Consider the following 23,177-nt stretch of genomic DNA (forward strand, 5'->3'; position numbering starts at 1 on the left):
TAACAGCAGAAGACTCCAAAGACGACATGCCATGACATGAGACACAGTGATAATATATTGTGCTGTCAGTGTGTAAAAACTAAAACTAAAATGCAAGTTCTAACAAGAAAATATACAGTAACAAAATAAAGAAGAACAGAAAAGGCATTTCTATCAACTCGACCAACACACCAGCCCCACTCCACGAACCATTTTATACAAAGAATGTTTCAACAGAAGTCAAGTCAACAGAAAGTTTATATTCTAAATGTAATCTTTTTGAGGCAGTATTAATGTTAAAGTTGCAATATAGCAGAGCAATAACAACGAAGTTTGTAGGAAAGGTTCTTCTTGAGGTAGGCTACATACAGTATGTAAACAGTAAAAAGAAGAAAAAAGAAAATAAAAACTGTCAGGAGATTTTCTTCATGGCCAACTCTCAGACGTCTTTGGGGCAGTACGTCCTCTCAAAGCGGGCCACGTCAAACTTGCGGAGGCAGCCGTTGTAATTCATGTAGCGGATCTTCCCAAAGACCTCTCTCTCTGTCCAACCCATGTCATGAATCCCACAGATAGACCACATGCAACCTGGAACAGGGGAACGAGTTGGGAGTAGTCTCACGTAGCCAGACAACTGTTCCACCATCTCCGAATGCTATACGAGCCTGGAACTACACCTAACGGAAGCCCAGAGCGGAAGCTGTCACCTGTCTTCCATTCACGAAAATATTGTAATATTTTATTTTAGAATTTCTATTTCTGATAAGCAGCCAGTTCGAAATATGCTATGATTGGAAAGGAGCGCTTGTTTTCGGTGATGGCGACGGAGGCGCGCCGTCTCAGGCGACCATGAGCCACGTGAGACACCGCCCAGAGAGCGGTAGCGAGCGAGTTGCCGTGACGAGCGTTGCGACGGTCGCATGAGCCGACTCAGCGCCGTTACCGAGTTATGTGCCGTTATGGACAGAATAGTAAATTTGTCCCCCCGACTTTCGGCACCTCCGCGCGGTCCCAGTGAACACAGCGAAGCGCTCCCTACCTCCTTGCCCACCACTGGCCCCCACCGTTGCGCTCAGGGTCCCAGGGAAAACCGCGGTCGCGCTGCAGACTGTATGACGGCAGCATTTGGAAATTGTGGGAGGCAACAGTCTGGCTCGCGAGACTAAGTTCGGAAGCATTTGAGGAACTTCTTCGGGAAAGAATGTAGTTGTAATTAAGAGTAATTTGTGAATAATAACTAGGGCTGGGCATTTAACCAAAATATACATCCGGAATTTTACAACCAACAACTAACTTAAAGGGATAATTCACCCCCAAAATGACTTTTTTTCTATTGATTACTCACCCCATGGAGACTTAAATTCATGGAAGCCAATAATTTGAGGGAACAAAGCAGGCTCTTTGTGTCTCCATAGGGAACCACTCTTAGAAATGCGACCAAAACAAAATAATCCATAAATTCAAATCTCAATGGGGTGAGTAATCGAGCTTGTAGATTGACCATTTTACATAATAACGTAATAGTAACAATTTATCATAATCGAGGCAGAGTTAGAAATAATGGTGACAGTGATTCTAAGTTTTAGCCTCAAACTTACCGACGAAACCATTGGGGTCCTGTCCATCCAGCGAGTAGCGGTCGTTGAGGTAGAGGGCGTTGGAGAGCGCCTCATCTGGTGAAGAGGTCCATTCCAGGATCTTTTTGGCCCAGTACATCCTCAGGAAGCCATGCATCTTGCCTTCAGTCACCATCTGGTACTGGAGGTGAGAAAATACAGAGCAGTTGTAACGGAGGTGAATCGGACCTCACCACCCGGGCTTCGAACCCGGGCCTCCCACGTGAAAGTCCAATATCTTAACCATCGCTCCAAAGGGATATCCCTCTGGAACGAGGGAGATACTAGACTTTTGAGGCTTCAAGGCTAGGTCTGCGACCTCATTTCGTCGACTAAAACTATGACGAAAAATGTTTGTCGACTGCGTTTTTTTGTCAAAATAAAAACTAGACTAAAACGATAGGGAGGGACTAGTGGAAAAGAGAGTAACTTTTTGTTTGGTTACTCTCAGGTGTTGTGTGCTAAAAATAGCAGATCTACAAGCTCACAACGCGTTGCAGCGCGACGCGTTGTGAGCTTGTAGATCTGCTATTTTCAGCACACAACCAAGTGTAAAATCAGTCATTACGATGCCATCAAGGCCTGCCAAAATACATTTCAGTTGACTAAATCAACTGTAGAGTTAGTCGACTAAAATTAAACTAAAACTAAAACTTTTCAGGTGACTAAATGGACGACTACCGGCTCCGCCCCCTCCAAAAGCTGCCTCCGCCACTATCACAGCGCGCCGCTATTGGCTTCATTCACTTCAATGGGAAATACGGCGGATTGTACACACATTTTACACATTAAATATTAATTCCGTTTTGGACCCAGAGCTTCGAAATCTCTTCCAATCCATCAACAAGGCCTGGATCTGCATTGGAAAAAATATTTAGACCTTTACACTTTTAAAACAATACGACATAGGAATATATAAGGTCGCAGCAGAGGAATAAGGTTGCTGGACCACAGAAAGCCGTTTCAAACCAATTTAAATATGAATGGACTGTATTGGCCTAAACGACAATAACCCATGACTACAAACACCTTATTTGTTATGTTAAATAGCAACTGATATGTAATGTACGTCTCTGAATGTCTGAATGAACAGGGGTAGCGACGCGAAGTGTTGTATTTCAACTCTGCTTTCGACTGCAGGCTGTGGGTAGGGGCGTCACAAGGGGGGGAAAAGTGGGACTGACTTACCAGGGCCCACGGTGGAAGGGCCTTAATTATTTTAGACTTTAACGATTGAAAAATAGCAGATATACAAGCTCATAGCGCGGCACTGAGTGCCACGCTGCGAGCTTGTAGATTTGCTATTTTTGAAATCCCACGATGAAGAACATTCATGTGGGCCCACAGCGAATCCTTATACCCAGGGCCCAGAATTTGATGCGACACCCTCTCCCTCTGCGGCTCGGCAGCTAAACTTGTCAGGAATCGCGAACATTTCACGCCAGAGATATCAAATGTTATAGATAAGATTTATAAGCAATCGGCATGATAAGAAACATGTAGCCTACATTTGAAGCAGTTTATTCTGGTTGGTTGTTTGTGTAATGGAGAGTAATAGCCTCTAAACTAATCAGTGAAAAGTGAAAACGGCTCTGTATAGGTCCAGCAGACAGGCGATTTCCTCATTCTGCTGTTGCGTCCTTATATATTCCTTTGTCGTATTGTTTTAAAAGTTTAAAGGTCTATATATTTTTCCAGTGCATATCCAGGCCTTTGTTGACGGATTGGACGAGATTTCGAAGCTCTGGGTCCAAAACGGAATTAATATTTAATGTGTAAAATCCGCTGTATATCCATTCAAGTGAATGGTGCGGCTGTGATTCTCGTCGGAGGTCTCGGCGGAGAGGTGGGGGCGGAGCTCCCGGTAGTCATGAATTATGACTAAAACTAAATGGCATTTTATTCAAAAGACTATGACTAAAACTAAATCAAAATTTGCTGTCAAAAACAACACTGATACAGAGCAACAAGAAAACACACTAATATTATATCTTGTCTAAGCCAGTGGTTCTCAACATGTGGGTACAGTAAACAAACCAAAATACAATTTAGGTGTATAGACGGTATCGGCACATTTCTAAAGTGACAATTTAAGGACTTTTTAATACCTCTAAAATGACAACATCTGCCACATTGTCAAATATTAGAGGCAGGAACTGACTTGCAAGGCATTGTGAGCATGTAGATCAGCTATTTTCACAATAGAACTGTGTTATACAAAGTGTAACGCCTCAACTCTTACAACTCTTAGTGCTCGTCAGGGTGGGGTGGGGTCCCCAGTTCAACTATGATTATTTTGGGGGTTGCGGCCTGAAAAGGTTGAGAACCACTGGTCTAAGCGGCATACGACAAACGCCAACATTACTTTAACAACTTAAGCCCTAAATACTTTGGCGCATGATCAAATAGCAATAGTAGCATACTGTATCTACAAGCTTACAGCATGTCGCATTGCGACGAGTAGATCTACTAATCTAAAATATTTTTCATAATTGAACAGTTGAGATTTCTTTTAGTTTTAGTTTTTGCCCCAAATTGGGTTAAAGCGGCACTACGTAACTTTTTTATAACCCATTTAGGCCTAAAATTATTGGATGCTTTAACTATTAAAAAATAGCAGATATACAAGCTCACAGCGCGGCACCGAGTGCCGCGCTGCGAGCTTGTAGATCTGCTATTTTTGAAAAAAGTCGTGAAAATGTGTGCAAAGAGAACGTTTGTAACTCAAATTTTGCTTCTGGGTGGTCCCTGGAACTAAATATTTTGAGATGGGAGTCCGTGGCCAAATAAAGATCATTTTGGGGGTCCTTCACATGAAAAGGTTTGAGAACCACTGACATAGTAGTCTCTCAAGAACAGACACACTGAGCTCCAGTTAAGTGAAAAGGACCTTTTCTTTGACGATGGCAGGCCAGATTGCTGACATAGAAACATATGTTTTTCAAAAAATCTTAGAAGGATTTGTAATGATGGAGACAGAGACACGTGGTTCAAGTGCACAAATCAAACGGTTTATTCGGGGGATTCTTGATAGTAGGGGGGAGGGGCAAAAATCAACTAATTTCCAAACATAAATTCTTCCCGGTCCGGGGTATTCTTCAAACAAACATTTCAGAGTTCTCCTATGTTGCCGCCCGAGCAACGTCCTTCCAGCCCAAAGACAGAACCAGAACTGAGGGAGAGTCAGCACCTTTATAGCCAGAGCTTAATCAGCCGCACTCAATGCAGCTGTGACCAGCCTGTTAGTTGAAGGGCAGGTGGGAACATATCAAGCTGATTAAGAACAGAGTTAGGCACATACCTCCCTTCTATGAGCTGTCCAAGGGGACAGGGCTGGCCGTGGTGCTGAACTTCTCCCTCAGTTAACCCCTGGTTAACCTGCTGGAAGTACTCACCCGGGCGTCTAGGCAGTGACACTCCACATACCCCCCCTCTAAGCTCACAGCCTGGGGTGGGAGCTTCAGGTCCTTGCTCCTCATACAAACGGGACATGGCATCGGCATGCTGGATATCTTTTCCTGGTCGATGCTCCACTCTAAACTTGTAGTTTTGTAACTCGAGGAACCAGCGGGTGACTCTAGCATTCTTATCTTTATTTGTGGACATCCACCTCAGTGGTGCGTGGTCCGTCACGAGGGTGAACTCCCTGCCCCATAGGTAGTACCTCAAGTGGTGTATTGCCCACTTTACTGCCAGGCACTCCTTTTCCACGGTCGAGTAGTTCATCTCGTGCTTCAGCAGCTTTCTGCTTATGGGATGTTCTTCTCCCTCAATGACCTGTGCCAAGACCGCCCCTATGCCCGTGCCAGACGCATCTGTGTGCAAAACGAAAGGTTTAGTGAAGTCCGGGGCCACCAGGACTGGCTCCTCACACAGGGCTCGTCTCAGCGCCTGGAAGGCAGCCTCTGTCTCTTCCGTCCATTTAACGTGGTGGGGAAGGCGGTCTCGGGTCAGGTCATGGAGAGGTGCTGCACGAGTAGCATAGTTCGCAATAAATTTTGAATAATAGGACACTAAGCCCAAAAATGATTTCACCTGTTTCTTTGTAATAGGGCGTGGCCAGTTCTGGATCCTCTCAACTTTCTGTGTCTGTGGTTTCAGACACCCCCTTCCAATTGTGTAGCCAAGATAATCGGTCTCAGCCAGCCCCAGCCGACACTTCTTAGCGTTTGCAGTCAGGCCCGCCTGCCGTAGCGCTCCCAGGATGGCCTCCAGGTGCTGCAGGTGGTCTGTCCAGGTGGAGCTGTGGATCACAATGTCGTCCAAGTAGGCGGCCGCATATCGTTGGTGGGGGCGGAGGACACGGTCCATCAACCTTTGGAAGGTGGCGGGTGCGCCATGGACCCCAAAGGGGAGCACTTTGTACTGGAACAACCCGTCGGGGGTCGCAAAGGCAGTCTTTGGCTTGGCTCTCTCCGTCAAGGGGACCTGCCAGTAACCCTTTGTCAGATCTAGGGTACTGACAAAGCGAGCAGGCCCCAGGCGTTCGATAAGCTCGTCGACGCGTGGCATTGGATAGGCATCGAACAGAGCGACCTCGTTGACTTTTCTAAAGTCGTTGCAAAACCGTAAGGTACCGTCCGGCTTCGGGACAATCACAATTGGGCTGGACCAGGGGCTGTAGGATTCTTCAATCACCTCTAGCTCCAGCATCTTTCTCACCTCTTCTCGAATCGCGTCTCGTCTGGCTTCGGGTATCCGGTATGGGCGTTGACGGACCACCGTCCCCAGGGGGGTTTGTATGTCATGTTTGATGAGAGACGTTCGCCCAGGCAGGTCCGAGAACACATCTCGGCTTCGACTTACGAGCTCTCTCAGGTCCTGCTGCTGTGGGGGCGAGAGGTCGGTGCCTGTTACAACAGGTGGTGGGGCCTGGGGAGAGACAGCCGTTAACAAGGCGGGATTTGGTGGAATAACTGTAGCATGCCATTTCTTAAGAATGTTTATGTGGTATATTTGATGCCCCTTTCGCCGGCCCGGCTGTCTTACCCGATAGTTCACTGGCCCCACCTTTTCGACCACCTCATATGGCCCCTGCCACTTGGCAAGGAACTTGCATTCATTGCTCGGCACGAGCACCAACACCTTCTCGCCCACTTGGAACTCCCGTAGCTGGGCACCTCTGTTGTATGTTCTACATTGGGCTGCCTGGGCTTTCGCCATATGCTCCCGTACGAGTGGCCAGACTTTCTTCATCCTGGTCTGCATCTGGTCCACGTGCTCGATAATGTTTCGGTGGGGAGAAGTTTGGTTTGCCCATGCTTCCTTAGCTAAGTCTAGCAGACCCCTGGGGTTTCGACCATATAAGAGTTCAAAGGGTGAGAAGCCTGTAGAGGCCTGGGGAACTTCACGAATGGCAAAGAGAACATATGGCAACAGCTGATCCCAGTTTTTCCCGTCTACATCGGTTAACTTTTTAAGCATCTGCTTTAAGGTCTTATTAAAGCGTTCTACTAGGCCATCTGACTGGGGGTGATAGACTGAAGTACGCAACTGTTTCACTTTTAACCACCTACACAAGGCAGCCATGACTCGTGACATGAAACAGCTTCCTTGGTCTGTCAATACTTCCTCCGCTATCCCCATACGGCTAAACAACATGAATAACTCTCTGGCTACATTCTTGGCCGTGGCCGTGCGAAGGGGGATGGCTTCTGAGTAACGTGTGGCGTAATCTAATATGACAAGAATGAACCTGTGGCCCCTGGCAGTTTTTGGGAGAGGCCCTACAATGTCCATCCCCAATCGGGTGAACGGGGTCCCAATAATGGGCAAAGGTATGAGCGGATTATGCTGGGTCGGCCGTGGCGCGGTCTTCTGGCATTCTTCTCCGGGGCCTTGGATTCTCTGGCCGGACCCCAGCCGCCCAATACCGGTCAAAGAGGACACAATCTGAGCCAATGAGAAGCGGTACGGGCAGGTTGGGCACCACCCCCGCCGGCACCGTGGCGTCCCCACGTGGTGTCTGGATGCGAACCTGGGTGACAGGATACTGCCGCATGTCGCCGTGCACACAGGTTACGGGGATGGTGGTGGTGCCGACAGGGCCTGCTAGATCCGCTCGAACCAGCGTAACGACACTGCCCGAGTCTAGGAGTGCCAGAGCGTCGGTGCCGTCCACCTTCACCGGGAGCGTGGCGCGATGGTGGCCCCCCAGGGCGCTGTAGGAGGATGCGAGCAGGCTGCGTCGTGGGGCGTCGGAGCTCACTGCTGAGGCCATAGTGACGTCTCTCTCTGGACAGGCCCACGATATATGGTCTTCCTGACCACAAACATAACATTTCCTCGGCGAGGCTCGGACCGGCCGGTCAGTTGGTGGCACGGGTCTGAAGGAGGGCGGCGGCTGTGTAGGCGGCGTCCCCCGCCTACGCTCCCGGCTGGATCTCTCCTCCGCCGGCCCCCGTGGGCCCTCCACTTTTGTAGTCTTCATCATGTCCAGGCTGACCTGGTGGTTCTCTAATAAGGCGACTAAGTTGTCTAATGAGACAGGGCTGACTTGGGAGGTATATCTTCTTGCATCGGGCGGCAACGCTCTTATACATCTGTCAATAACCAACCTCTCTATCCAGGGAGGGTCCCCCGGACTTGTGAGCCAGCTTTGAGTGTACCGTAATAGGGCGGCTACCTGGGGTCGTGTCGGTTGAGAGGAGTCGTAGACCCAGCTATGGTAGCGCTGGGCGCGTGCCGGCAGGCTATATCCGTGGCGGGATAGTATGGCAGCCTTTAGCTTGTTGTAGTCCCTTGCATCGGCCACCGGAAGGTCTCTGCAAACGCGCTGTGTCTCCCCAGTCAGAAAGGGAGCCAATATGGAGGCCCAGTCGCCCGCTGGCCACCGCTCTCGAACCGCTGTCCGCTCGAAAACCTCCAAGAACGCCTCAACATCGTCCTCGGGTGATAACTTGGTTAACACATCACCAGGGGCTCGGGGGGTTGTATTGTCTTTGTCAATTTTTTTCAAAAGTTCCTGCACCGCATTTTGTAGGTCACTCTGACTTTTTAGCAGCGCGGTGAGAGCTTGTTCCATCGTGTCTGTCATCGGCGATCAGTCATTACCCGTATTCTCCACCATAATGTAATGATGGAGACAGAGACACGTGGTTCAAGTGCACGAATCAAACGGTTTATTCGGGGGATTCTTGATAGTAGGGGGGAGGGGCAAAAATCAACTAATTTCCAAACATAAATTCTTCCCGGTCCGGGGTATTCTTCAAACAAACATTTCAGAGTTCTCCTATGTTGCCGCCCGAGCAACGTCCTTCCAGCCCAAAGACAGAACCAGAACTGAGGGAGAGTCAGCACCTTTATAGCCAGAGCTTAATCAGCCGCACTCAATGCAGCTGTGACCAGCCTGTTAGTTGAAGGGCAGGTGGGAACATATCAAGCTGATTAAGAACAGAGTTAGGCACATACCTCCCTTCTATTAGTGGGGCTGTTAACCAAACCAATTGTGCATTTTATGACAGAAGCATGAAACTTTCTACAGTGTTTCTATATACTATGAAGTTTGTTTTCAGACGTGGAAGCACTTCTGAATTGACCTCTGCGGCCCCCGAAATCCAAGATGTCCGTCCAAAAAAGTGTTTTTACCTTTTTAACTCCAAATGCATTGATTTTAAGACCAATAAATGTATTAAAGTTGAATATAAAATCAGGCATTGCGGACAATTTGGTACCAGGTACGTGTCTGTATCCATTTCAGTTCTTGAGATACAGCATATAGGTACACCTGAGTCTGTAAACGTACCTATATGTTGTATCTCAAAAACTGTAATAGATACAGACACATACTTGGTACCAAAATATCCGCAATGCCCAACTTTATATTCAACTATAATATGTGTATGGGTCTTAAAACCAATGCTTTTGGAGTTATAAAGGAGAAAACACTTTTTTGGACGGACATCTTGGATTTCGGGGGCCGCCATCTTTGATTTTCACATGGCTCGGCTTCTTAATTCAAAGAGTGGCCTCCAAAGATGATGTGTACCAATTTTCACGCTTGTATCACCGAGTGAACGATTGCTCTTATTATTTCCTGTACTATGAGGCAGTTTCTTCATTGTCAAATTAGTTTTTGTACCAAGCTGCACAGGCACATCCATATGCTCCACTTCAGTAAAGCCCTCTTTTATGACAGAGACAATGCCCTATACTGCACTGGTTTACACTTGCCTGTAAGTGGAAACCACTGCACAAACTGTTCCAAGCATCTGGCCTGAAGAGGTTCTTAAGTTAAGGTTCTGGGGGACCAACCTGCCTTCTACCATGTGCCAGCCACAATTCATTGGTGAGGGGTTTGTGAACTTCCAAACGTATTACTGCTAATGTGGTAGTGAAATGAAAATGCAAGTAGCAAAGCAAATATTAGTTGATGCTGGCAAAAGTGATAATGAATATAATTGTCTTTGGGTGTGATGGAGGATATGGCTGATTCTGTGTGTGCAGTCATACCTGGTTGTCAGGGGGCCAAAGCTGATATTGACTTGACCTAAGATAACACCTCCTGGTTGTATTTTGACAAATCAGTACTGACCATTTATTTTAAATTTGCTGCAATAATGTTGAGCAAAGTTGCATAATTATGTAAATGTACTGCTAATGTGGTAATGTAATGGAAATGCAGGTAGCAAAGCTAATAATAGTTGATGCTGGCAAGAGTAATGGTGAATATTATTTCAAGAGCATGATGCCCTTGTTTGCTGCTTATGATCACAGACATGAGACACATTATAAACCGTTGGTCCATCACCTACAATGAAGGTGTTTGTGCAACCTTGGCAGAGGATACCAGATCATGTTTTGGACTGACACATGATGATGAAGACACCAAGAATCAAAAGATCACATCTTCCAATAGGAGAATGTTTATGATCTAGTGTCTCTTACAACTGGTGATGTTGATTCAGAAGATACACTGAAGGACCTTGGAAATGCTGCAGTCTGGCGAGATAATTATCACTTAATTTGTTGGGAACCAACTGGTAATAAAGAATAAAGACTTCCACGAAAGACTTCCACGACAGCCTCTCCAAAAACGTCCTCAACCCCAGTGCAGAGTGCTCTCACTACCAGTTCACTATAGGAAAAAAGAGAGCCTGGAAATTGTTCCAGCCCTCAACTTCTCCATAACTTTGGTGAGGATGAAGTACCAAGTACAGCTACTATCTCATTGGCAGTTTGTATGCACACTCTATGACCCCAAATCAACAGCAAATCAAGGGTATCCAAAGCCCTCACCAATGAATTGTGGCTGGCACATGGTAGAAGGCAGGTTGGCCCCCAGCTTTAAACTTAAGAACCTCTTCAGGCCAGATGCTTGGAACAGTTTTGCAGTGGTTTCCACTTACAGGCAAGTGTAAACCAGTGCAGTATAGGGCATTGTCTCTGTCATAAAAGAGGGCTTTACTGAAGTGGAGCATATGGATGTGCCTGTGCAGCTTGGTACAAAAACTAATTTGACAATGAAGAAACTGACAATGAAGAATTAGATCTTGATCAGGAGTCTTGCCTCATAGTACAGGAAATAATAAGAGCAATCGTTCACTCTGTGATAAAAGCGTGAAAATTGGTACACATCATCTTTGGAGGCCACTCTTTGAATTAAGAAGCCGAGCCAGGTGAAAATCAAAGATGGCGGCCCCCGAAATCCAAGAGGTCCGTTCAAAAAAGTGTTTTTTCCTTTATAACTCCAAAAGCATTGGTTTTAAGACCCATAAACATATTATAGTTGAATATAAAGTTGGGCATTGCGGATATTTTGGTACCGAGTATGTGTCTGTATCTATTACAGTTTTTGAGATACAACATATAGGTACGTTTACAGACTCAGGTGTACCTATATGCTGTATCTCAAGAACTGAAATGGATACAGACACGTACCTGGTACCAAATTGTCCGCAATGCCTGATTTTATATTCAACTTTAATACATTTATGGGTCTTAAAATCAATGCATTTGGAGTTATAAAGGTAAAAACACTATTTTGGACGGACAGTCGGACATCTTGGATTTCGGGGGCCGCAGAGGTCAATTCAGAAGTGCTTCCACGTCTGAAAACAAACTTCATAGTATATAGAAACACTGTAGAAAGTTTCATGCTTCTGTCATAAAATGCACAATACCTTCCATATAATGAGCTTAACAGCTGCACTATATGAGCTGTCCAAGGGGACAGGGCTGGCCGTGGTGCTGAACTTCTCCCTCAGTTAACCCCTGGTTAACCTGCTGGAAGTACTCACCCGGGCGTCTAGGCAGTGACACTCCACAGATTCCAAAGACACTTATAGAATCGGGTCAAAATTCTAATTTTCACGATTTTTCAAAAATAGCAGATCTACAAGCTCGCAGCGCGGCACTCGGTGCCGCGCTGTGAGCTTGTATATCTGCTATTTTTCAATAGTTAAAGCATAAAATAATGATACACAAAATGTGTACCCGTTCTGAATGGGTTAATGAATAAAATGTTATGTTGTCCAATCTGTATGGAAAAGTATTAACACAATATCACTCTACCATACATCTATCGTCTTCTATATGTCTCACAGGATCTGACATGACGTTTGACCTGATGGCCAAGATTACATTTACCCCCCTATTAGCTCAAAGGTCAAAATGTCAGCATTTGCACAGGAAACCGGGTTCAAATCCAGACTAAGGGCCAATTCATACTCCACTTTTAGAGACCAAATTTATTTCGGTTCGGTTCGGGGAGAGTCACACAATCTCGGTGGCACCGAACAGAGCCGAACCGAAATAAATACGTCTCTAAAAGTGGAGTATGAATCAGCAAACTTTGATTTTGCCAATGTTTTTCAATAGGAACGCAGCGGTTTGTTGCCATTCGAGGATTTCCGCAAAAAAAAGAAACACTTGTTCCCATTAAAAAGCATTGGCAGAACTTAAGTGTTCAGTGTGACTAGGGATGGAGCCCTAAACAAGGGTAGCGCGATAATCCGATAAAAGATAAGCTTTGGGCTTATCAAGCTTGTTATCGAGCATAGCGGCCCATGATGTCATGTTTAAAGGAGCTATGGTTTTTTTTTTCTTGAAAAACGGACGCTAAAATAAAAATTATGTTTCGAAAATATTTTATAAAAAAAACAAGCTTCATATATAAATGACCACAAAAAGTGTAAAATAATGATAAAGTTATCATTTTGGCCATTGTCAGGCTGACACTTTGTTTACATTCTGGGTAGGATGTAAACAAAGTGTCAGCCTGACAATTGCCGAAATGATTATTTCATCAGTATTTTACGCTTTTTGTGCTCATTTTTGAATAGAAACACATATATGAAGCCTATTTTTCATAACATATTTTCAAAACATTTATTTTTATTTTAGCATCAGTTTTTCAAGAAAAAGTTGACTATAGCTCCTTTAAACAATCAAGACAAGAGGCGATCAAGAAATTATTACAGTACTATCCATAATATAAAGCCATTTAACACTTATTGCACACTAATGAATGATTGTTTTTAATGTTCTTTAACTCATTGTATGCCAGGCCCGATAGTCCCGAGATTATTTCAATGTCTTTACCTGCCAGGCCCGATAGTCCCGAGAATTTCCCGTTTTTGAAAAAAAAAAAAAAAAAAAAAAAGAATTGACCCCAAAAAAATGTAGTAGGCATGATAGCAATTGCGAAATTGCATGTTTAACCCCCATAGCAACCCCATCTTTCAAACATGGCAGCCATCTTTGTTTACATTTTAGGAAAACATAATGGCTGTAATCTCATGAAGGCCTGAACGGATTTCCATTCGGATTTTTTGTTTGAAAGCTGTGAGCAATGTGGACACACGTGGTGCATTATCTAGGCATGGGTGTGCATGATCCGTGCACTATAAATTACATGGAAGTCTATGGAGACGAATGGCAAATGGGAGTACGAAGGATTCTTAAAAGACGGTTAATGTGTTAATGATATGTGTAACTTTTGTCAATTGTCATCTTCATAGATGGTGGTCAGCAAAAACTCACAGTCGCAACAACTGGCCAATAAAAAAAGATACCATTTATGTTCTGAATTTGTCGTCTCATATCTTTCCACAAAATATTAGAAAATGCTCAATAGTAGGCTCGATAAAAGCCCGGCTCAATAAGCAGGATCGATAAGGTGCTGATTATCAATAAAAAATAACGAGCTCCATTCCTAAGTGTGACCGCACCCTAAAAGAGGAACGTTTTGAAGTGGTTAACCACTTGAACCCCAGGGGGGTCCAGGGGAAAAATCCGCCTAAAATGCATGCCCAAAATGGAACAGTTGTGGACACAAAACTACAATGATTGTGGCTACTCTTGACCCACCACATGTAAGCTAACCCCTGAAAATTCACAAATGCAGCGTAAAACATGACAATTCTCTTACCAAAGTGTAATGCTGTGATCACTTACTAGGAAAAAGAGGATTGAAAAAGACCTCCGCCTATGGAACATTTACATTCTGAATAGTGAAAAAGACTCAAGACCTCATTGGAGACATATATATTGAATAGAGAAATTGTCCATCAAGGTATCGTCAATAAACCCTTTTGCAAATCCCGCCCCATTCTGCCCTGTTACTATGATGGGACATTAACCCTGGGCAGATTGTTTTTATAGTGGAGGTGGATGGGATTTTTTTTTCCCTTCAAAGCCTCATTACAGCTATATAAAGTACCAAAGGAAAAACACCTAGGTGATATTAATAAAAAGGGAAGACAAAGGTACAGTAGTTACATTGCAAAACAGGGGATTTACCCGAAAATATATGTTTTAATTTGTTTAATCCCAGTGGGACAGAATCCTCTTTGCAGATTCTTTTATAGTGGTAGTGGATGCGATTTTTTTTCCCTTCATAGCCTCATTACAGCTATATAAAGTACCACAAAAAACACATCTACGTGATATTAATAAAAAGGGAAGAAAAAGGTACAGTAATTACATAGCAAAACAGTAGTTTTCCCCCGAAAAATAAATGTTTTAATTAGTTTAATCCTCTGGATCAGAGATAGAAAGAGAAGCGAATTGCATCTTGGGTACTAGGAAGAGGACAGAGAGAATGTTTCTCCTCACATAATAGGCTGGCTTTTCGTAATTCTGCCCATTTAAATTATATGTACCCAATCGTGACTCTTAGACCATTGATAAGGTACATGTGAACTAGTTTGTTGAAGCTTATTCGTTATGATGAGCGAGATCGCTTGACGCTTGCCGTCGCTATCACCGTACCGGCCGATCTCCGTGTCGCGCACTGCGGACAGTTTTTGAAAGGCTGAAGCAACATTCTCCACTGCACAAACTCCACCCCCGATAGCAAAAAGTGAATGTTTTTTTCTGGTTGGCCAGTCAGGGAGTCTCAGGGACCAATCAGAAGGCTGACAAACGGTCTATTGATAGGCAACATCTTATGAATATATTTCAAACTATATATACTCTACAGATGCTTTAGTGAGAGTAGTGCTGTAATATTGTTAATGTAAAAGTATAGGGTGAAAAATGATAAAAACAAGTAAAAAATAATGTGTAATAATAATGTAATATGAGTAATGCATGGATGTAAAAAAAAATACAATGGCAGCTGATTATATGTGCTGTAGGAGCCCCTGTAGCAGAATCAACTTTGAAATTGTAATTTGATTTTGTCTCTATTGATTTGTTGACCACTGAACAGTTTGGTGACTGGTCATGGGAAGCCGGCTTCCCATATGGGGCTTAAGAAATTGTACAAGAAAAAGAAAATATTAAAAAACAAAATGACATTTCATGAAGTGTATATTGATTTTGGTTTGGAGGAAAGGCTGCACCTGGGCTGCGTTCCAGAGCCTGTCGTGGGTCTTGGCTTTCTCCAGCTGCTCACGGTTGTAGACGTACTGCCTGGAGTCTTTGCTGTGGTCTCTCAAGGTCTTCTGGGCCCACTCACTGGCACCTGTTCACCCCCCACACACACACACACAGGACGCATTACTTCAACCATTAGTTTATGCTTTAACTATTGAAAAATAGCAGATCTACAAGCTCACAGCGCGGCACGCAAACATTTGTGCAAGTCTTGACCCGATTCTATGAATGTCTTCTAAATCCTTACACGGCTTTTGTAAAACTCGTGTTTCTACGTCAGTGGTTCTCAAACCTTTTCATGTCAGGGACCCCCTAGAATTATATGTATTTGGCCCGCCGACCCCGTCTCAAAATATTATGTATCAGGGACCCCCCCCCTCCCAGAAGCAAATATTTGAGTTACAAATGTTCACTTTAAAAAAGATATATTCAAAGATATTCACAAATGTTCCATGATTTTTCAAAAAATAGCAGATCTACAAGCTTCTATATCTGCTATTTTTCTATAGCTTAATGGGTTAAAATTAAAATACCAAAAAACTGATTCATCATCACATGCAAAAAAAAAAGAACATCACGCATATCTATCCTCCAAAGGCCAGCCTTGAGAACAAAACAAATGGCATTAGTCTAAATCCTCACCCCAGGGATGCCGTGGGGGAAAGACTTAACACCGTTATGAAAGAAGGAATTAAATGAAAGCAAAGAATTACTGGGAAAAAAATACGCATGCCATGATCCCCAAACGGCAGTGAATATCCAAAATGTCATTACGTCTGGAATAATAGACTCGTTTACATATTAGCTAATAAACCATAGTGTCTCTATTCTGGTTGGAGAAGATGCAGTGAAAATAGCTGATCTGCAACACACACACACACACACAGCCAATTTGTAGATTGGCTATTTTTGAAGAGATTCGTTGTAGAGGGGACAAAAGGAGGGGACAAAGTATGGATTTTAACTTATTTTCACACATCTGTTGCCAACCCCGAGTTTCCCGAGTTCGTATAGGTACCATCCCTGTGCCACTGCCAACCTCCAAGTTCAAAAATGTTTTTTGGACCTCCAGAAATGTATTAGGCATGATCACGATCGCGAAATTGCATGTTTAACCCCCATACCAACCCCATCTTTCAAACATGGCAGCCATGTTTGTTTACATTTGAGGAAAACATAATGCTGCTATATCATGAATGCCTGAACGGATTTCCAAGACGATTTTTTAGTTTGAAAGCTGTGAACAGCGTGCACACACGTGGTGCATGATCTAGGCTTGGGCGTGCATGATGCGTGCACTATGAATTACATGGAAGTCTATGGAGACTTGGCAGCTTGGATCTTCAAAGAGATTTTTTAGATTGCAACGAATGTGTTTAGTTTTCAAATATCTTAAAGTCTTTTGAAAATAGCAGATCTGCAAGCTCACAATGCGTCACGACGCATTGTGAGGTTGTAGATTGTCTATTTTCAAATGGCCGAAATCTACTGTATATATTTAGTAAACTAGTTACTCAAGTTTTCAATTCATTTTAGTGTAGTAAAAGTGCAATATTTGCCTCTGAGATAAAAAACACTTTTGGGGACTTTCTTCGCGTCTGCGCCTGCTTTTGTGTGCACCATCACAGACAGTTTTTTAACTTAAATTCAATATTTGATATTCATATGATAAAACCTCCCACCTATATAATACTATTCACCTTCAAACTCCATGGTCGACTCGTTGAAAACACACCGCTTCTGGTGACCGCTATGATCCGTCTTCTAATGAATGGGGACGCCTTCATTTTTTAGATGAGTTATTTCATTATGTTAATATTTTATGTAATGCAGTATTGCTTCGAGGAGTCCTGTATGTCCATGCATGAAATCCATGCATGAATTACATGAATTAACTACAGGTAATCGAAAAATGAAGGTCTCCCCATTCAATTACTAAGGACACATTTTCAATGAGTCTGGCATGGAGTTTGAAGTTGAATAGGAGGGTCTCAAATGAATCTATGAATCAAAACCCACTTAAAACTAACTGTCTGAGGTGCAAGCAAAAGTCAGAGAAGATGTGAAAATTAGCGTTTTAAAGTGAAAATTATCCTTCAAGTTGTTCACATTACACAATGTATGACCAAATCCCAAGTGAAGAAGAATTGCCCTCTCTGCGTAGAAGTTTTCACATCTTGATTATGTTTAGTTTAGTGTGGTATCAAAACATGTCCTTGGTTCGAACTCCCTTTGGTCCGACCACCTAAACCTATCCTTAACCCTAACCTAACGCTAATCTGGTGAATTTAAACCTGTTCGGACCAACGGCAGTTCGAACCATGGGGCAGTCCCCGTAGTAACGAAAATAGCCGACCTCCAAGCTCACAACGCGTCGCAGCGCATCATTTTAGATTTTTTATATAATATATAAAAAATCTAAAATGATGCGCTGCGACGCGTTGTGAGCATATATTATATGCTCTTAGGATATTTTAACATTGGTTTAGAACAGTGGTTCTCAAAAATAGCAGATACATCTGGTATTTCTGAAATTGTCCCTGGCACAGAACATCTTCAGATGGAGGTCCTTTGAGACCACTGATTTAGGAGCCATTTGTAGAACCGGCCTCAGATCTTAACCATTTAAGACCTGGAACACTTTTATTACGCGTTGTTACTTTAGCCATTCTATGCTTTAACTATTGAAAAATAACAGATATACAAGCTGTGAGCTTGTATATCTGCTATTTTTCAATGGCTAAAGTATCAAATGATTGCGGGTCTTAATGGGTGACAACAACGACATCACCGTGACACCACCTTAAAGGAGTAGCTCACCCCCAAAATGACTTTTTTCTATTGATTACTCATGCCATGGAGAGTAGAGTTCAATAATATTTTTTGGTTTTTGTCACATTCCTAAGACAAAAATGTTATTCGAGTAAATTTACCCCCATTGATTCCGGATGGGGACACGTTTCGAAACGGGTCCCCATCCGGAACGAATGGGGGTACATTTATTGTTATCACATTTTTGTCTTAGGAATGTGACAACAAACTAAAAATATTATTGAACTCTACTCTCCATGGCGTGACTAATCAATAGAAAAAAGTCATTTTGGGGGTGAACTACTCCTTTAACAACACATGTTGTGAGGCTGACCTTCCACGCTGTCATATTTGGGGTTGTAGAAGCAGAAGTTGTCCGTCAGCTCCCTGCGCACCACCAGCTCCTCCAGGAAGGACGACACAGACTGGCTGGCGTTCTTTCCACAGCGCTGCACCTGCAGCGCCACCCGCTGGGCAGACAGATGTCCTGCAGGGATGAATGAGGGGGGGGCAAAAATGAGAGCAATTATTATAGGAAAGACTGTTTGGACAACAGAGAAGGGAGAGACACACAGAGATGTTGATGGCTATTAAAAAGAATAGTAGATCTTTTGCGATTTTAGAACATTTTTCTGAAAAACATAATTGAATAATTTAGATATATATTTTTTTAGATTTGATTTTTGTTTTAACAAAAATCTTCTCTTCTGGGGGTCCCTTGCACGATAACAATTCAGACGGGGGTCAATCAATAAATATCAATTTGGGGGTCCTTGACTAATAATTCCTAGATGTCTCCTGTTTAATTGACCATTTTTAAAACAACATTTGATTTTAAAATATAAATCCTCCCTCTCACTGCCAGTGATCACCCTCCCCTGTGCCAATGTCGGCAACCGTGCCTAAGATTGCCTACCCCTGCTTTAGCTATTCAAAAATAGCAGATATACAAGCTCATAGCACGGCACACTATGAGCTTATAGATCTGCTATTTTTGAAAATTTGAGCAAATCTTTGAATATATGCATTTTTAAGAACCCAGCTCACATAACACACACTCCCCACCACCTAGCGCTGTCACGATTATGACATTTTACATGACGATTAATTGTCACTCAAATAATTGCGATTAACGATATAATTGTGTTTTTATCAATTACATTTCTGTTTGGCTTTTAGGCTTTGAAGTTGCACATGGTAGATATGACACAGCCTAAATATACAAAGAAATTACTGACATATCTATACTATAATTTTGCGAATGTCTGAGTGAGTGTCTGTCTGTCTGTCTGAGTGAGTGTCTGTCTGTCTGTCTGAAACAGCGTTTCTCCTCAGTGGCTGGAGCAATTGATCTGAAATCGCATCACCATTAGCATATGAACACACCTGACATAACTGTGAAGCCCGTTTGTCACTTTCACAAATCGTATGCTGTAGATTAGCATTTTTATGGTGTATCTATATTAGCCTACAGTACCTTTTGTGACCACACATGTTAAGGGAGGGGCGCTGTTCAGGCCATGCACAATCACACACAAACACACACACACACACACACACACACACACACACACACACGGGGGGGGGGGGGGGAGTGTGTGTGTGTGTGCAGGCGGGCAGGCGGGCGGGCGGGCGGGCGGGGGGGGGGGGGGGGGGGGGGGGGGGGGGTTCTGGCCCTGTTACAGATGTTGTCCAAAAATCATGCAGATCGGTACACAGTATCTATGTAGCCGTTAAATGGAACGGGTATTTCTTACATTGATGCTCCTACATATTAGCATGCAAGCACCAGTTAAAGTTACTTTCCATCCCTCATATACTGTGTGCACAGTGCACATCCCATAACCCACACACTGCACATCATTTCGGAGCTCATATCTTTGAACGGGTAAGGACTAGTTTGACAAATTTATACTTAAAAAAAGAACATTGATAGTGGAAATAGCTGATCTACAAGCTCACAACGTGTCACGATGCAACGCGTTGTGAGCTTGTAGATCTGCTATTTCCACTATTTTTGACTTTTTTTAAAAAATATATGTAAAATTTTCAACATGGAAACGATTATGACGATTATGAAAAATAATCACGATTATGTCGAATAATTGCGACTAGACGATTATGTAATAATTGCGACAACCCTACCACCACCCCATCCCCATCCCCATCCCCCTCCCACAGCACTCATACATACTGACCGAAGCGCAGCCAGGGGGAGAGCTGGCTGAGGGCCTCAGAGTTGGGGTCGTTGCGGTGGGTGGCGAAGTACTTGAGGCGCACGTCGATGAAGGACTCCAGCGTGGCCATGCCCGCCGCGCTGCCCGCCGCGGCCCAGCCCACCTCGGCCACCGCCCCGTCCACCTGCAGGGACGCCAGGGTCTGGGACCAGTCCACTGGCTGGAAGAGAGACACGCACTGGTGTGAAGTAGGGGTGGGCGATATGGAAAAATACAATATCCCGATATCTGCTTGTGTTTGACATGATGATACTTTTTGGACTAACTAGCATTGACTGTTATGGTCACTTTGATTTGGGCACTGTATTATATTGATAGTTGTGCTTTAGGACACTTTATGTATATATATTTATATATATTATTTGTTCCCTTTCTTGTTGTACCTTGCTCTTACTGTACTTACTGTACTCTGTACTCAGTTCTTGTTTTGTCTTTTATCTTTTTCATACTTCTCTGTAACTTTGTAAATAACCTTATACTGCTGTGCTGCCTCTGGGCAACTGATTTTCCCCCTTGGGATAATAAAGGTAGACCTATCTATCTATCTATCTATCTATCTATCTATCTATATTTTTTCCAAGCTGTATCACGATACACAAGCTTATCACGATTCTTTTTCATGGTGGTTTTTAAGGTTATTTTTCAAGTTACTTAACAGTAAAACCGCCTAACAAAAGCTAAAAGAAAAAGGAGTAACAGACCATTTAGACCAGTGGTCCTCAAAGTGGGGTCCAGGGACTCTCTGGGTTCCTTTTGGGAGGTCTAAAATTGACCCTTACAAGTATGTAACTCTGACAGTGTACAAATGAAACCAAATTTGGTTTCATTTGTATACTGTCAGAGTTAAGGGGAGACCATGACATTTTAAGGTTTGAGAACTACTGATTTAGACCAAAATGCAGGTTTAAATTGATTCTTCAATGAATCTCTGTCAACAGGATTTTTTCATAAGGCTCCCTAATGCTATCACGATATATACGATATCTCTGAAAAGGCATATCGTGGAGACATTGTATCATCTCAACGATATTTATCACCCTATTGCCCGCCCCTAGTGTAAAGTAACTAAGTACCATTTTAAGGAATTATTTTACTTTACTGGAGTATTTCCAATTTTCAGTACCTTTACTTCTACTAAACTACACCTCAGAGGCAAATATTGTACTTTTACTCCACTGCAATTATTTGAAAGCTTTACTTACTGGTTACTTTGTAGATTTTGATCATTATTACAAATAATATACATTAACCACTTCAGCCCTATATACATTTTGGGCCATTTGAAAATAGCCGATCTACAAGCTCACAATGCATCGCTATTTTCAGATAGCCTAGGTATAAATTAGGACTAAAGTTCCTGGAACAAGATATTTTGAGATGGGGGGTCTGCGGCTTAATACACATCATTTTGGGGGTCCTTGACTTGAAAGCGTTTGAGCACCACTGAACTTCAGAAAACTGTTAAGCGCCTTCCAGACGGGAGGCGGTTGACGCGGGCGTTCTCGCTTGGCTCAGCGGGGATCGCGCAACGGTGGAGACACAAACACAATCGCTCCTCGAGTAAACACCGGGTGATATTTACAAAGATCAACACAATCCAGCTCTCGTTGCCCACGGGCACGAACGAGCACGCACGCGCGAGAATTTCACAGGGACGAGCCCGATCGCCTCTCCACCACTCAACTTCTCTGCGCGCCCCAAATAATCGCCCGCCACTCATTGAAAATGAATTAGCCAGTAGCTATGCCCCTCCCAAAAAGCTTTTGTCCAATGCTAGCTTAGAATAACTTCCTGCTTGCCAAGGTTTGCCTTGGAAACAGCCTTGGCAAGCTGCCGGTTGCTAAGCTAGCATTGGACAAAAGCTTTTAGGGGAGGGGAATAGCTACTGGCTAACTACTAGAGCGAGTCTTCTGAAAGGCGCTTTAGGACTTAGAGGACATTTAGAATTGGTTTCAGATCTATGGGTAAAAAAAAAATCACACCCGTGTGAACTGAGCGGTGGTCGTGGAGGCTGCGCAACAGCAAAACAAATATATATATATATTGTGTGTGTGTGTGTGTGTGTGGGTGGGTGGGTGGGTGTCTGGCCTGGCCTGGCCTGAACAACAGCGCCCCTCCCTTAACATGTGTGGTCACAAAAGGTACTACATACAGGCTACATACACCATACAGACAGACACGCATACAGACAGACAGACAGACAGACCCACACACACGGCCACGTATAGGAGCGTTGTGACCACCGCTCAAAAAATCTAATTAGCAGACCGCCATTCCATCTGTTAAGCAACGGCCACTTAGTTAAGATGTAACTACGGACACAGTGCAAGTTATCCATGGTTTTAATTACATAATGAGCAAGTCGGTTACGATAAAATAACTGCACTCCAGGGGAGTAAATGGAAGCATCCCCATGTCATGTAATTATTTCCTCATACCTGGAGAAAGACACTGGCTAGCCTGAAAGGAGAGAACACATTTCTTTAGTTTTCTTTTAACCTTCAGCAGCAGCACCAGGCCGGTGTGAGAGCTCAGCACACAGTACAAGCTGACAAGTCCCGGGGCAGCAATAAATGAGAACATTATTCCTAGTGGTCGTGTTGTTTTAGTGCTCCACGTAGGATACATCCCACACAGCAGCTTGAGACCGCGCTGATTAATGGCTAGTGAAAAGGCTTCATCTGTGTGGGCACTGGACATCACTTATAAACGG

General features: G+C 43.7%; 1 protein-coding gene across 1 annotated transcript in view; it reads right to left on the reverse strand.

Annotated features, from left to right (window-relative positions):
* Positions 1-418: 418 nt before the first annotated feature.
* cpdp (CPD photolyase) overlaps positions 419-23,177 on the reverse strand; it is a gene marked incomplete at both ends in the record, with an annotated part of 31,432 nt that continues 8,673 nt past the window's right edge. Inside the window, 5 exons of the mRNA XM_080725922.1 lie at positions 419-567; positions 1,578-1,737; positions 15,383-15,504; positions 18,562-18,714; positions 20,426-20,624. Of these exons, the coding sequence (XP_080582048.1) occupies positions 419-567; positions 1,578-1,737; positions 15,383-15,504; positions 18,562-18,714; positions 20,426-20,624 (783 nt within the window). The remainder of the gene's footprint in view (positions 568-1,577; positions 1,738-15,382; positions 15,505-18,561; positions 18,715-20,425; positions 20,625-23,177) is intronic.

This window comes from Nannobrachium achirus, assembly GCF_963921795.1.
Source record: "Nannobrachium achirus genome assembly, chromosome: 5".
NCBI lineage: Eukaryota > Metazoa > Chordata > Actinopteri > Myctophiformes > Myctophidae > Nannobrachium > Nannobrachium achirus.